Genomic DNA, 14,320 nt, shown 5'->3' with positions numbered 1-14,320 from the left:
TGTGATAAGAGTATCAGCCAGAATGAAAGGAAAAGGTGTACAAGACCAGCAGTGATGTATGGTTTGGAGATAGTGACATTAAAGAAAAAACAGAAGGCAGAGGTTGAGGTAGCAGAGATAAAGATGCTGAAGTTCTCTTTGGGAGTGATGTGGATGGATAGGATCAGGAATTAATCTTTCAGGGGGACAGCATATGATATTTTGGAGATAAGCCCAGAGAAGCCAGACTGAGATGGTTCCCGTACAGAGGAGGTATAATAGAAGGATGCTGGGGTTGGAACTGTTAGGCAGGAGGTCTAGAGGAAGACCGAAGAGACGATTTATGGATGTAGTGAAAGAGGATGTGGAGTTAGTTGGTGTGAGAGAGGAGGATACAGAGAATAGAGTTAGATGGAGGAGGTTGATTCGCTGTGGCAACCCCTGAGGGTTGCCTAAAGGACAAGTAGAAAATGCCAACTGCTCAAAATGAATATATATTTCATTCACACTTTGGCTTTATTATAGCTATAACCAATCACATAATTTATTAAACATTTAAAATACATTCTTGCAGACCCCATCTAACACACCTGCTGCGGGAAAATTTTTACAACCTCTTAAGAGCAACTGATTTTTATTAGTATATGTCTTGTTAGTTAAAATGTACATGTCCAGTTCATCAAGTTCCAAAATAGTGCAAGCCTTATTAAGATAAAATGAAACTGCCATAAAAAGCAAAGACTTTCATTATATTTTGTCACAGGTGCTTTTGTGGTAGGAAATCTAATCACACCATGTGACTTACACATTGTCTCCTTAAAATAATCGCCAAAGTCTTTTCTTCCAAGTTTTTCAGAAAACACAAAAAAAAAAACATATGATGAATAAGGAGCTGATTCAGGCAAAAAAAAGTCAAAAAATGATTGGCAATTATTTTATGACAGGGACTATATGGTTCCCACATATTCTGGAAAACAGGTCGATTTTGCAGCCTTTAAAGTTTGAACAAATAGGAAGATTGTTTGTGTTTGGTTTTTTTTCTCCAGTTTTTCTGTCAATTCTTAATCTTACAGATGTATTTTCATTACCCAGCAATGCAGATTTGATCCTCTGCATGTCTCCCTGACGTAACTTTTTTTCTAAAGATTTATTTACTTTTCAAAGTGCAGTTATTTGCCATTTGCCTCTGATTAATCTTCAAAACTCAATGTTTCTCTAAATTTTTCTTTCTTTTTTTTTGTTATTTGATTGTTTCTATCTGTCTTTCCATACTTTCATGGATATCTGCTGCTGCTTTTGTTTTCACACCCAACATTCGTGAGAGGAATATAGATTTTGGGTGTCGCCTTTGTCTGTCACACAAGCTGCACTTTCATGAGAAAAGTCCTGCAAAATGATCTCTTGAGAAGAGCAGGAACCAGCGAGATTAGAGGTGTAAGAAACACCGCTGGATAGCATAACCTGAAATAAAGAATGCACTTTCCCTACTTGTGATTATTCTTTTACACGATAAACTCTCCCTTTGGGCAAAATATTTACAGGAACGGAAGAACTATAACAAAGGTGATGTAAAGCAGATTAGTCATATGACACGTCCATCCAGGCTTCTTCTCCAGTCAGTACAATCCTAGTCTCGGATATGATCTTCGTAGATATCTACACGTTCCTTGGCTGCAGTCAGCGACCTTTTTGTATCTGTGACTGAAACAAGGACAAAGAAATCTTAAAACCTAATAGACTGGTGTTTGCTTCAACTTTCTTGTTGATTCATAGTATTGCAAACGTAAACTCTTAATTTGCTCAAGGCAGATTTAGTGATAAAAAAAAAAGCATTTTAGACATAGTTAGATTGTCACTGATCCAAATCTCATGATTTCTATGATAAGGTCCAAATCTTGTGATCCAAATTAGAAATAGAAAAGCCACCCATTTTCTCCTTTCCTCCGTGTTCTAGTCTCGGAAAATGTGATCACATGTATTTCCCAAGCGGGTGTATACTTCTTTGTCAAATGCTTACATCAGAGAGGAGTTAGATTTAGTACCGCATTTTTAATTGGCTTCCTGTTTGTTTCTGTCTTCTTTTTTACACGTTTTCAAGTAATTATTTAGGTTCCCTGTAGCGATTGTACAATAAGGAGGATATGATGGTCAACTGAGTTATCTATCCATTAAAGGCTATACTGCCAAATTGTAATTTGATTGTTTTAAGAAGTGCATGTGCAAAATATATAAAATATGTTTATCTGTATCTATAAAATTACCAAGGAAACTAGACCCACTTTTAAAGTTACAATATGTGTCTTTTACAATTGCTGACATTTCCCAGAAATAAAGGGAAGTTAGTTTAAGATTACCTAAGACTCACAGCATATTGCCCACTTTTCAATGTCTCTCCTGCTTCAAGTTTCTGTCTCAGATGGTCCTGAATTCATTTGTTCCTTTGTTATAAACTACTTTAAGTGACAACTTAACCTAAATGACCTTTTCCCTTGAAAGATCCCCAGCAACCACAGTCAAAGTGTGTTATTCAAACCTAAATTGACTGAAATATTGATATTTCCTTACCGGCATGGTGCAGGACATGAATATGTTATATTTTATCATATGTCACATAGTGATGAAATTAAGACATTGAATGTTTTGTCAACAAACAAAATGATCCATCCCCCATGAAATGAAGGTTTTTTACGTTTCTCTGTACATAATATGATATCCAGAAAATCCAGCAGTGTGAAAAAACTCACCATTTTCCATCGCAGGATCTTGATCCACTCATCCGCCTCGATTCCTGTGTTTGCACACAGGTAAAATGTTCTTTCAGCAAACACTAGGCTGTGGAGACACATAGAGGTGGGCTAAATTATTGTAGTTCATGTGCAAGCGCAAAAACACACATCTGGCGTGAAGTCGACATGCCGAAATTTATGCCCAAAGGAAATAGATACGATTGACTTAAACATCAAGTGCCAGATGCTAACAAAAGCTGCCCAAATTTCATTCACTGGTTTACATTTAAACACCACTGTGATGAATGAAAGCTGACAACTCAATTGTGCCGTACCTCTACAATGATAATCAAGTTATTCAGTTTGATCTGCACAATAGGAATTACTCATAAAGATGAATAAATGCGCTTTTAAAAATGAACTGGAGGAAAAGGAACACTGTTGGATTGAAGTCATCCTGATAGAATCTCAGACATTCCTGCTAGATGATGGAAGAAGGGGAGAACCAAACCCAATATTGGATTTTTGAGTGGTAATGGGGGGGATTTGCAGCTTCTCCTTTTCTCTCTTCTCTCCTTCCTCATTTCATCTTTTCAGACTTCCCCTTATTCAAACAACACCAACATCACATAGCGCAGTCATGAGGAAGTAACACGAAAGCAAATATTTTCAAAAACAAACCCAGATTGCAGAGCTTGACGATTAATACAAAAAATCTGGTTTCATATTCTACGTCTGTTATTTAATATTGTTTTAAAAGTATCAGACATTCTAATGAGTTAAGAACAATAACCATTGAATGAAAGAAGGAATTCAAGTTTAATTAACACATTGCCGTGGGTTTTACAACGGTGACATGTTTTGATCACGGAAACTGTAGAACTATAATGTTGACTGGCATGTTCTGCAACATTTTATGATTCTCTCGAGGAGAGCAAGTCATCATGACTGCCATTAACAACCAGGACGCTCTGCAGCACATGGTCCCTCTGGCGGTTGAAGTCATGGGGTATAAACTAAGTAAGACTGAGTTTCTTCAGCAATGCTTTTCACCGTCAACAATAAAGTGAAAAACTATACCAAGGAAAACTGTGAAATTACTTAGATTTTGAAAGCTACAACATTTAATAAGCTATTGTTGTTTATGGGTTCAAATGCTATTTGACACGTTTCAGATTTTTCTCAATTGCCGACTTCGGTGATAAATGAAATTTGTCTCATGACATCATAACTGCAAAGGAGATAGATGGAGAAAAACCGATAGACTGAAGGAAAGAATTTGGGATCCCTGTTAATGTCTGAGTTTGAGTCTAATGCGGGTGCTGACAGTATCCCTTTGACTGGAAACTCATCCCTTACCAGAAACAGTTGACTCTATCCTGAGAGTAGTCGAACTGGACTGCAGTGCAGCCTCTCAGGTCCAAAGTTCTGATGGGTTCCTCACACTGCAACACAGATGGGCAACAGCCTTAACTTCAACGCAACTCCTTCAAAATAATCCATCACCATGTCTACAAGCAGAAGACAAACTCACCGACTTGTGTTTGAAATATTTTAGCTCATTTCGGCTGAGCGTGAACCACCTCTGCTTCCAGCTCTGCAACGCAGTTTAATGCATGGAGTATTTTCAGTGTGTGAGAGCAGCATTTTACAGGAGTATAAGAGTTACTGCTCTATGAGTAGGCATCATTTCCAACTGCAGGCCTGGAGAGTCCTGTTATACCACTTAGATATTAGGGTAGAATTGCTGTAATGTCATTGAGTCATGCACGAATCAGTACAAAAACTGTACCCCTAATGATAATTCCACACAAAGATATTTCTTTTATGCTTGCAATATTGGTGATATACCAGCACAGCACAAAAACTGTATGGACAATAATTAGTTAGAGGAGAACCAACAGTAAAAAATAATTGTACAATCAATGAAATACAACTTCTAATCCATGTGTTATACTGCTGCACTACACACGAATGTGTGTTTTTGGTGAGCTGTGAAATCCAGCTCGGTGTTTACCTTCACAAATGCTCCTTGTTTCACCAGGTAGCCTTCCTTTGTGCCTAGCTGGAGATACAAGCAGAAAGTCATTCTAAATATGAGGAAAACTGAAGGTCATTCGGGTATATTTCATCTTGGCTCTGGATTTTTTAGAAAATAACTCATTTGGAGAGCTTTCAACCATATCCCATCCTCTACGTGAGCGAACAAACATCATGTTATCTCATTTGTGTTTGGTTGATTATGTGTTTGTCTGATGTGGGTGTAGTTTTGCATTCCCCCTGCAAGCCTTACTAATCAACTTGGATTAAATCATATTTTTTTTTGCTAGTTTTTGGTTGTTCTCATGATTTATAGAGCAATAATCTCATATTATTCGATCCATTGTTAAATCATCAATCACTCAATTTCCTCTGGGATCAATAAAATATTTCTGATTCTGATTCTGAATGAAAATGAACTTGTACATGGAACGCCTGTAGTTCACTGGATATCAACAGAATCTCAGGGTTCCTAAACATCCCATGGATACATTTGTTTACACATTCACTGTTATAAACCAGGCGAATAATCGACGACCATCATATATTGGATATTTTTGGAAAAAAAGTTCTTAAAAATACAGCAATGTCAAAATATAAGAATTTGACCAGACAGGTTTTTTTTCACAAGCAAGCTTGCAAAAAAATATCTTACTGATGGTGCATTTGCCACCAGGTCATTTTGTGTGCATCCGGTCTGCATTGCGGAATGAACTCGCACAGACTCATAGATTGACGGTTCCTCCACATGCCAAGGATATGGACACTTCAGCACCATTAGAGTTCCTAGTTCAAGGAGAGGGGAAGGTTCATGAGCTGGAGTCACAGTTGCAATGTATGAAATACAAATCAGGCTTTGTTCAAGTGTGCACAAGGACTGCAGGCAAACAGTTTGTTAATAATGGAAAAAGAAGCATCATTTGTAGGGATTTACATACACTACATACATACACTAAATTCACCCTATCTCCTGAGACTGCTAAAATCACCTAGAAGTTAGCAAGTATTTAAAAAAATGTACAAGAGATGAACGAATAAGTATTCCAAATTTAGGGATGACTTCAAACAGAAAAAAAGGTATATATATATATATATTTCTTTTTTTATTGTATTTCTTTTTTCAATTTGAATCAAATTGAGATACTTTAAAATCTTCTACTCTTTGAACTACTGTGGGGACGGTGAGTGCATTATCCAAAAAATTAAAAAAGCACCAAGGATTGAAGGAAATCATGCAGTCTCCAAAACCCGGAGGCTCCCAGGCACTTAACCATCAATGCAAATGCACAGAATATTGTGTAACATACGATCATTTTGTCAGAATGTGCGGCAAACCTCAAACCTGTTTCACTGCCCAGCAGAGGCTGATTGGCAAAGTGGTTGATGAATTCCTGGAGAGTTGCAAACTTGTTAAACCCAAACACATAGCTGTTGTCTTGACGTGTCACATGAAAATGCTTCACTGAATCCTTTGCCCTGTGTGTGATGTTATGAATGCAGTTATGTTACATTCGATCAAAAGCATCTTGGCATTTGTATATCATTATTATATTACCATGGTAGGTATGACAATAATATGCTGTTCTTTCAACTCTAGCCATCGACACAATTATATTAAGTGAGTCTGGTGATGGGAACCAGATTGTTATTTGCAGACTTACCTTACAGACAGGGCAAAACACTCCGGTCCGTCATTGCTGTCTCTCAAAAGGTAACTTCCATCGCTTCCGTTGGACAAGAGAATAGCCTCTGCAGCATGACGGGAGAGGTCATTGTGGTACCACCTTAAACAACATCAGATGGAGCCAACTGTTAATCTGGAAAATGTTAGCGAAAATTGTGTCGCGTGAGCGAAAACTAAAAGTAGTTGTCTGATTTTTGTTTGATTGTTTAATTAAGGAATTATCAGAATGTGGATTAATGTTGTTGTTAATTTGTTGAGAGAAACTAAGTAAGACAGAGAAAATAAAATTATTACACTGAAAAATTAGGCTGCAAATCTATGTTTCCTCATCAGAGCTTTTTCAATAGGCTTTAACATGAATTGTAAAGTAGTATTTTGTTTTAGCCAGGAAGTCACTGGATTTAGCATGTTCATTCAACCTTTGCGTAAGATTGTCTTTGCATGTGAGAATGAGAAAGATGTACAGGAAACCGGTTGAAGGATGTTAAATGTTGTGATTTGCGTGCTTAGCACTATATTTTGAGGTGTTGTTCTATGATTGCAAAGCATTTGATGAGTGAAAATTTGTATCAGCAAGTTGTTTGGAGACTTAATTTGAAAATTGTATTTGTTTCCAGCTGTGTCATTGCTCTGCCTCCACCACAAATGACCTGGTTCTTTTGGAGAAAAGGTTTCTTCTCAAGTGAAGGAATTCAAGTATCTCTAAGTATTGCGTCTGTGACCCGGCTCTGAATAAGCAGTAAGACAGTGATGACAAAGTAATTTCTGTCTTTTGATGTTTTTTTTTTTTATTACCATGTTCATCCATCCATTATCTACCCCTTATCCTTATTATGTGTGGGATGCTGGAGCCTATCCCAGCTGTCACTGGACAGGGGCGACCAGTTGCCAGTCAATCACAGTCCCACATATAATAGAGACTCATTCATTCACTTAACCTTCTGTGTGTTTTTGGACTGTGGCAGGAACCCAGGGAAGAACATGCAAACTCCACACAGAAAGGTGCCGTGAGACAGAAGCACCAAACAATTTGCCAACGTGCCAACTCTTACCATATTCAAGTTTATGAAAATTCGTTAAGAAAAAGATATGTTTAAAGGGTTCTGGACAATATTTATTTGAATTCTTGTATTTATATACAAACATTTATATAAAAGTAGCTAAAAAACTTTTAATTAATTTTTTTAAGTGTTTTTTTTTTTTTTTGCATCTAGTCTTAACTAACTTATGATATAGATTTATAGCAGTCAAATGCCACAAATGAGAGGTGGGAAGGAGGTTTTAGTAAGTGAAATCACCATGCGTAAAGCCTTCATATTGAGAAACATCCTGCCTTGTTGCATTGCTGAGGAATTATACTCCCATACATATTTTCCGTCAACATACTGGTAGTACAGATACATCTGGATGTTTGTCTAGGTAAATACAAAAGCTAGTGAAATATATTTCTAAACCATGGAGCACCAAACATAATCCCTTTGTTACTTGGGAAGAGTAACTTTTGGCGACTGGTTTTGTAAGGGAAGTCCAATAAAGGCTCCAATAAAGTGTTGTTTTGTGTAATTTTGAAAGGTAGCAGAGAGTTTTTTATCAAATTATCTGATGGAGTCTTACCCTAAATTCTCCAACTCATCTCTTAGGTCTTCAGAAGATGCATGGCTGTTGAAACTCATCTCGACCGATGATCCACTTGCTTACTGGCACAAAGTTTGCTCATCATATGGGCAGAAGTGAAAGCTGTCAGCTATAAACAGACACACCAGGAAGGAAGTTTCTGACATTACAGACAAAATGCCACCCATTGTCTCCATCTAGCTGTCTACAGTTTGCATCGTCTAGTGGAGAACATTTTCAACCGAATCATCATGTTCTGAATTTGTTTTATTTATTTAGCAAAAAAACTTTTTTAAACAATAAGAAAAATATTTTCATAAAAAATATGTAACAAGGCTTTTGCTTCCTAAGACCTTCCATTTATAAATATTTTGAAATGGTACAGGCAGCAGCCTTCAAATTGATTGATAGATTTGATTTGAAACATCATGTGATTAATACTCATATATCCTATTCTACATTGTAGGCCAACCACATTTATAAAATAAAAAATGTGGGGAACAGTTATCATTTTCAAAATGTACTGAAGTCTGGAAAAATGTATTTGACTGCTTTAGACTCATTATATTACATGACATTACATTGTAATATAATGTAATGAAATGTCATGTAATGTGATCTTATTTGTATTTCTTATTCCCCGCCTTTTTTTCTTTTGCTGTTTATACAATTTTTTTCTACTTTTATTTATTATTGTTGTTTTTCTTGTAACTCTGACACAACAATTTCCTTCGGGATAAATAAGGTTATTCTTATTCTTATTCTTATTCTTATTCTTATTCTTATCTGAGCTAATCTGAATGATGCAATGCACCACCAAGCTCAGCAGATGACGCTGTTTAATTAGTGTGAGCAAGCTGAGCATTGAGACGATCAGCTTCCTGTCATAACAACAGCCAACTTCCGGTATATCGTGAGGAAGACTCTCTCTCGGCGCCTTGTAAGAGACAAGCGAAGATGACCGGGCTTCTGAGGACGATTGTTAACCGTGCGGCCCCCGTTCTGCGGGGCCACACCATCACGCAGAGAGCTAATATTTACTCAAAACCAGCCAAGGATAGCATCGGCTCAGTTGTAAGTCCGCCGCCATTGTTTTGTTAAAGCCTCGCTATAAAGCCTATATGACGGGACTCCGCTAGCTAGCAGCTACTAGCTGCCCTTGGCAGACGAGGTCAAAAACTATGCCGTCTGAATGTTCGTTTTAGAACTCATCGAGTACTTGATACATTACATTCTTGGCAAAAGTGCTCAACTATACTTGATTTAACATGTCAGTACTCAGTTGTTCATTTATCGCATTGACGTAAGATTTTTAAACGTCAAAAGGTTGAATAAGTCGGGCCCAAGCTAATTGAAACGTTAGCGCAGTAGCAATTGCCCAACATGTTTTTCGTTTATACATCTGAGACATGTTTTTACCCCATTGGTGTTGTTACGCGAAGCTCACCTATGTACATGATATGGGACAGGTATTTTAATAGTCCTTATATCGATATATGGTCTAATACTATGATAATTTGGAGTGCTACCGGTTTGGATTGTGATACAAATATTTTACTGATGTATTACTGTCGGTGTGAAAGTTTGAGGACTTTTCTGGAACAATTTTTATTAAATTTAAGCTTCGCCTAATCGTCAGCCTTAACCAGCACAGCGGTATAATACGACTTTATATATGTAATACCGTCAAGCTCTTGCAAAATGGATTTCCGTGTTACTGAAGATGAGTCACGTTACTTGACAGCAGGATTCAGTTTAATGGAATATGGCAAACAAGAGACAGTAAAATAAACACTCGAGATTTAACTTTGTATCTTGAATTACAATGTAGGAGTTATTACCAAAAATGAAACATTACATACAAAATATTCATTGCTAGTCTCACATGCATAAAATGGCAGCCAATGAAGACTAAAGTTTTGTTCTATTTTTTTCATTCTTTTGTTGTTGAAAATTTGATGCAAACAAAAACGGTTAAATTTTAATTGTTTGTTAAAGCAGACAGTCGATTTGTGTTGTACCTCGACAATTTGGTAATATGATGATGATTTCAAGAACTTAATGAAAATGTATGATTGCAAAATTCCAAATTGTAATAAGGTAAAATACTTGCTCATTTGCTCTATCCATGACAAAAACAACAATCATGGGGTGATTGCGTAATAATGTGAACTCAGATATCTTAAAAAATATGACACTGCCTTCATTTAAACTTCAGTCTTAGGCAAGTGACATTGTGACATGGCCTTCAACTCTGCTCTCTTTTGGCTTGAAGACTGCACATAGATTGTGTTGAAATGTCTTAAATGATTGTGTTGAAATGTCTTAAATGCAATTGTAGTAGCTCATTGAACTTGTAATGTCACCAATTGACAAATGCGTGAGAATGTTAGAACCTGCTCTGTAGCTGAAGTTGCCACATTTTCTGTAGTGTGATTAAAAATCTGTTGTGTATTGTTATATAAAAGTTCTCTTTCGCGTAGAAAATGTACCTTCAAGCTATGTAATTCAAAAGTTAGGATATTCCCATAGATAAAAAATATGATTCATTCTTTCTTGTCTAAATCTTACTGTGGCAATTGACCTGATTTCATCAGGATGGGAGGTGAAATGTCTTCAAGGGGAGAAATCAAGCCAGTTCCTACAATAAGATTTTGACAAGGATTAACCTTGTCTGACTGAGAACCTCCATCGACATGGTCCCGTCTTATAAAACTTCCTTATTGACTATTTCCTGAATGAATTCTCTTTGTTGCCCAGGAAACGCTTGTTGGGTTAGGCATGTTCAGCCTGGCTATCCTGGGCCCCTCTGGATGGATCCTGGCTCACCTGGAGGACTACAAGAAGAAGGAATAAAGAGGACATTTTAACAGTCATCCCTGATGCACCAAACCCCATGTTTCCTGGGTCCATGCTGATTACCTCTCTAACAATTCCACTCCCAAGTTACAAACCAACTCGATCCTGAGCATTCAGTCTTATGGAGACCTCTATACTATACATACTATACTATATGTATGTGATTTCCTCATGAAGAGTGTTACAAGATTAAATTTTAAACCAAAAACGTGTTGATCATTTTGTGAACATTGGTCTCTATTTAGGAATCAAGTCAAAGGACACATTTTGAAACGATAAGCGTTTTGGTCCTTTTAATATTTTTTTAGATAGATTAGGTCACTTCAAGGTTGCAAATAATTTGTCATTGTTTGTGGAGGTCTGTTTGCATTCAAATTAGTCTATTAGTATCAGGTGTAAAGAGATTACCAAGAATTTAACTGAAAAATGAAGTAATCAACTAGAAATTGGCAAAAATAAACCTGATTACCTTATTAATTGAATCATTGTCTGTACTGCTTATCTTGAAAACAATGTTGCATTAGCCATCCAAGCTGACATTGGGGAAGAAATGGGGACATCCATACCGATTCTGTGACATGGGAGGGGTCCACAAGGATATCAAAATTCAAATAGGAATGCAAATTGAAGTCAGTCAACCCGGGACAGAGTCAACAAGCATTCACAGCATAGCATTGTAGATAAGATGTACTGTAGTCTTTGAGGAAATACACATATGGATTCAGCAGTTTCAAGGAAGGTTGAACTGACTAAATAGATATTGAAGTTGACTTCATTAAGAGGTGCGTTGACCTTTCATCATCATCTCATCCTAAAGCAAACCTTATTAGTAGTGTTACTTGCACTGTATCTTCAGTTTTCTCATGTCATTTTCTGTACTGCGGCTCTCGGCTGGTTGGATTTTCATCAATGGAACTTAAATTATATTTCTCGAGGATGAATAAGGGAAGTGGTTGGCCTTAGTTTTCTACCCTAAATGAAATAACAAGTGCTCTTTGTACTTAAGTTTGTTGTCATAGTAGAATGATATTGTCAGAAGCCTATATAGACCTACCCTTATTTTTTTGAAACATTTGAAATACTTGCATTTGTTTCGATAAGAAGGCTTATTTAAGCTGTTAGATAGTATTAGTAACAGGATAACAATCAATACAACCTGTCATTTTCATAAATACTGGCTCTATATTTTTCTAAAAGTGATCGAAGTGACAGAGAAGCTGCAGTGACCGCATTGAAAATGCCATGATGAAAAACAGCAAACCACAGAAATGCAAATCAGGCAACACATAATATAAAAAACAGTGTTTTCTATGATTTTTATCATTACTAACATCCATATTTTGTATTATAACTGTTTCTTAATTATATTCATTTCACAGTATTTCAATTGGACTTGACGTCACGCAGTCATTGAGTCACGTGACCGAAAAGGCACATGACTCCACCGAGCGTTGCAGCATCTCAGGTGTATTTAATAATAAGGGAATCCCCTACAGATTTGAGAGTTTCAACAAGGAAAACACACTTAAATCCAATGCCAAGATCACACCACGGGTTAGAATTGTACTTAAAGTGACCAATTACGAATATTCGGAAAAAGTAATAAGTTTGAGAGCATTGGGAGTCAGTTTGTTTGGACAACTGGTACCTTTAAAGATCGGTTTGCCTTATATTGGCTTGCTAGTAGTGTGGTTAACGTAAGCTTTCTTCATCGATATTCTCTGATGACCGTATAATACAGTGTTATTTTGCACTGTTGGAACGATATGAAATTCCAATGTGACGCAACGGGCTTCTTTTCTTTTTTTTGAGACGCCCTCATACCTAACGTATTTGCTTCGTAAGGCGTTGAAGCTGCTCATTCTGGATAACCATAACCCGGTCAGTGAGCGGGCCGTCAAATACATCCGTCATGGACCTGTCAAGTCCTCGCATCCTAATGGTGAGAGAAATACCCCCCTCCACCCCAGGGGCATTTACTGTCACAGTATTTACAAAACTGATATGAATTTATAAAAAAGGAATATTTTTGAAACATTTAAAAAATATATTTTTAGATCATACATGTACAGACCTCTTTGCTGAATGGAGGAAATGAATTTGATTTTATGTAATGCATATTTGTAACAAGGGCAGGTTGCGCGCTCACACACACACGCACACACATATATACACATATATACACACACACACACACATATATATATATATATATATGTATCCTTCTATCCATCTTTCCCCACTTATCCAGAGTCGGGTTGGGGGGGCAGCAACCGGCTCAGACCCCCCTCTCCTCTGCCACATGGTCCAGTTACTCTGGGGGGACCCCAAGGCGTTCCCAGGCCAACTTGGAGACATAGTCTCTCCAGCATGTCCTGGGACTTCCCAGTGGTCTCCTCCCAGATAGACATGCCCGGAATATGTCCCCCAGGAGGCATCCTGACCAGATGCCCGAGCCACATCATCTGACTCCTCTCTATGCAGAGGAGCAGCGGCTCTATTCCAAGCTCTTCCCGGATGTTCAAACTTCTCACCCTATCTCTAAGGGAGAGGCTGACCACTCTGTGGAGGAAACTCATGTTGGCTGCTTGTATCCTTGATCTCATTCTTTCGGTCACTATCCATATTTTGTGACCATAGGTGAGGGTGGGAACCTAGATCGACCGCTTAAATTGGAAACTGGAAACAGATCCGACTTACAACCATCAATGCGGATCAGGTTCCGACACCAATCACACAGGGACCGAACAGCCAGTATGATGGGATTCGGTACCCTATACTCCCGGAGCACCCCCCACAGGATTGCCCGTGGGACACAGTCGAATGCCTTCTTCAAGTCCACAAAACACATGTAGACTGGTTAGGCAAACTCCCACGCCTGTTTGAGGACCCTGCCGAGGGTATAGAGCTGGTCCACAGTTCCACGACCTGGACGAAAAGCACACTGCTCCTCCTGGATCCGAGGTTCAACAACCCGGCAGACCCTCTTCTCCAGCACCACTGAATAGACCTTACCAGGGACACTGAGGATTGTGATCCCCCTGTAGTTGGAGCACATCCTCCAATCCCCCCTTTTCAAAAGACCACCTAAATGAGTGTGTAAATGTAAAGATAATTAATCGAAAGTGTGACAGCAACAAACATTGACATGTTGAACCCAAAATCATCTGCTTTGCTCATCCAAGATCCAAGTGTAACATGCATTTATTTCTTTAAGCTAATCTTTTTGCAATGAAAATGACAACTGCATAAACGGGTGACGAGGATATGGATAACTCTAATTCTATCCTATAGATACATATTTTTTGCCCACAGTCATGTACTTGCTCATATACCTACATCTCGACTTTTCATGTTTTTTCATGCCCAGTATACACTGATGAGCATGTTTCTTCAGAAGCCATAAACTTCTTCAAAC

The 14,320-nt window shown here is 37.8% G+C and overlaps 2 protein-coding genes across 2 annotated transcripts; one reads left to right on the top strand and one right to left on the bottom strand.

Annotated features, from left to right (window-relative positions):
* Nucleotides 1-475: 475 nt before the first annotated feature.
* Nucleotides 476-8,846, bottom strand: dapp1 (dual adaptor of phosphotyrosine and 3-phosphoinositides). Its single transcript, XM_086160822.1, has 9 exons — nucleotides 8,044-8,846; nucleotides 6,407-6,529; nucleotides 6,088-6,221; nucleotides 5,401-5,531; nucleotides 4,723-4,770; nucleotides 4,240-4,302; nucleotides 4,065-4,150; nucleotides 2,724-2,811; nucleotides 476-1,680 (listed from the first exon to the last, which is right to left on the bottom strand). Exons 1-9 carry the CDS (start codon nucleotides 8,100-8,102, stop codon nucleotides 1,657-1,659), a joined length of 756 nt encoding a protein of 251 aa, XP_086016948.1. The 5' UTR covers nucleotides 8,103-8,846; the 3' UTR covers nucleotides 476-1,656.
* Nucleotides 8,847-8,938: 92 nt separating this feature from the next.
* Nucleotides 8,939-11,110, top strand: cox8a (cytochrome c oxidase subunit 8A). Its single transcript, XM_086160823.1, has 2 exons — nucleotides 8,939-9,117; nucleotides 10,804-11,110. Exons 1-2 carry the CDS (start codon nucleotides 9,001-9,003, stop codon nucleotides 10,897-10,899), a joined length of 213 nt encoding a protein of 70 aa, XP_086016949.1. The 5' UTR covers nucleotides 8,939-9,000; the 3' UTR covers nucleotides 10,900-11,110.
* The last annotated feature ends 3,210 nt before the right edge of the window (nucleotides 11,111-14,320 follow it).

Source organism: Fistularia commersonii, chromosome 15, assembly GCF_037954325.1.
Source record: "Fistularia commersonii isolate RoL2024-O1a breed Wild chromosome 15, RoL_Fcom_v1.0, whole genome shotgun sequence".
Taxonomy (NCBI): domain Eukaryota; kingdom Metazoa; phylum Chordata; class Actinopteri; order Syngnathiformes; family Fistulariidae; genus Fistularia; species Fistularia commersonii.
This window is presented reverse-complemented; position numbering and strand designations above follow the sequence as displayed.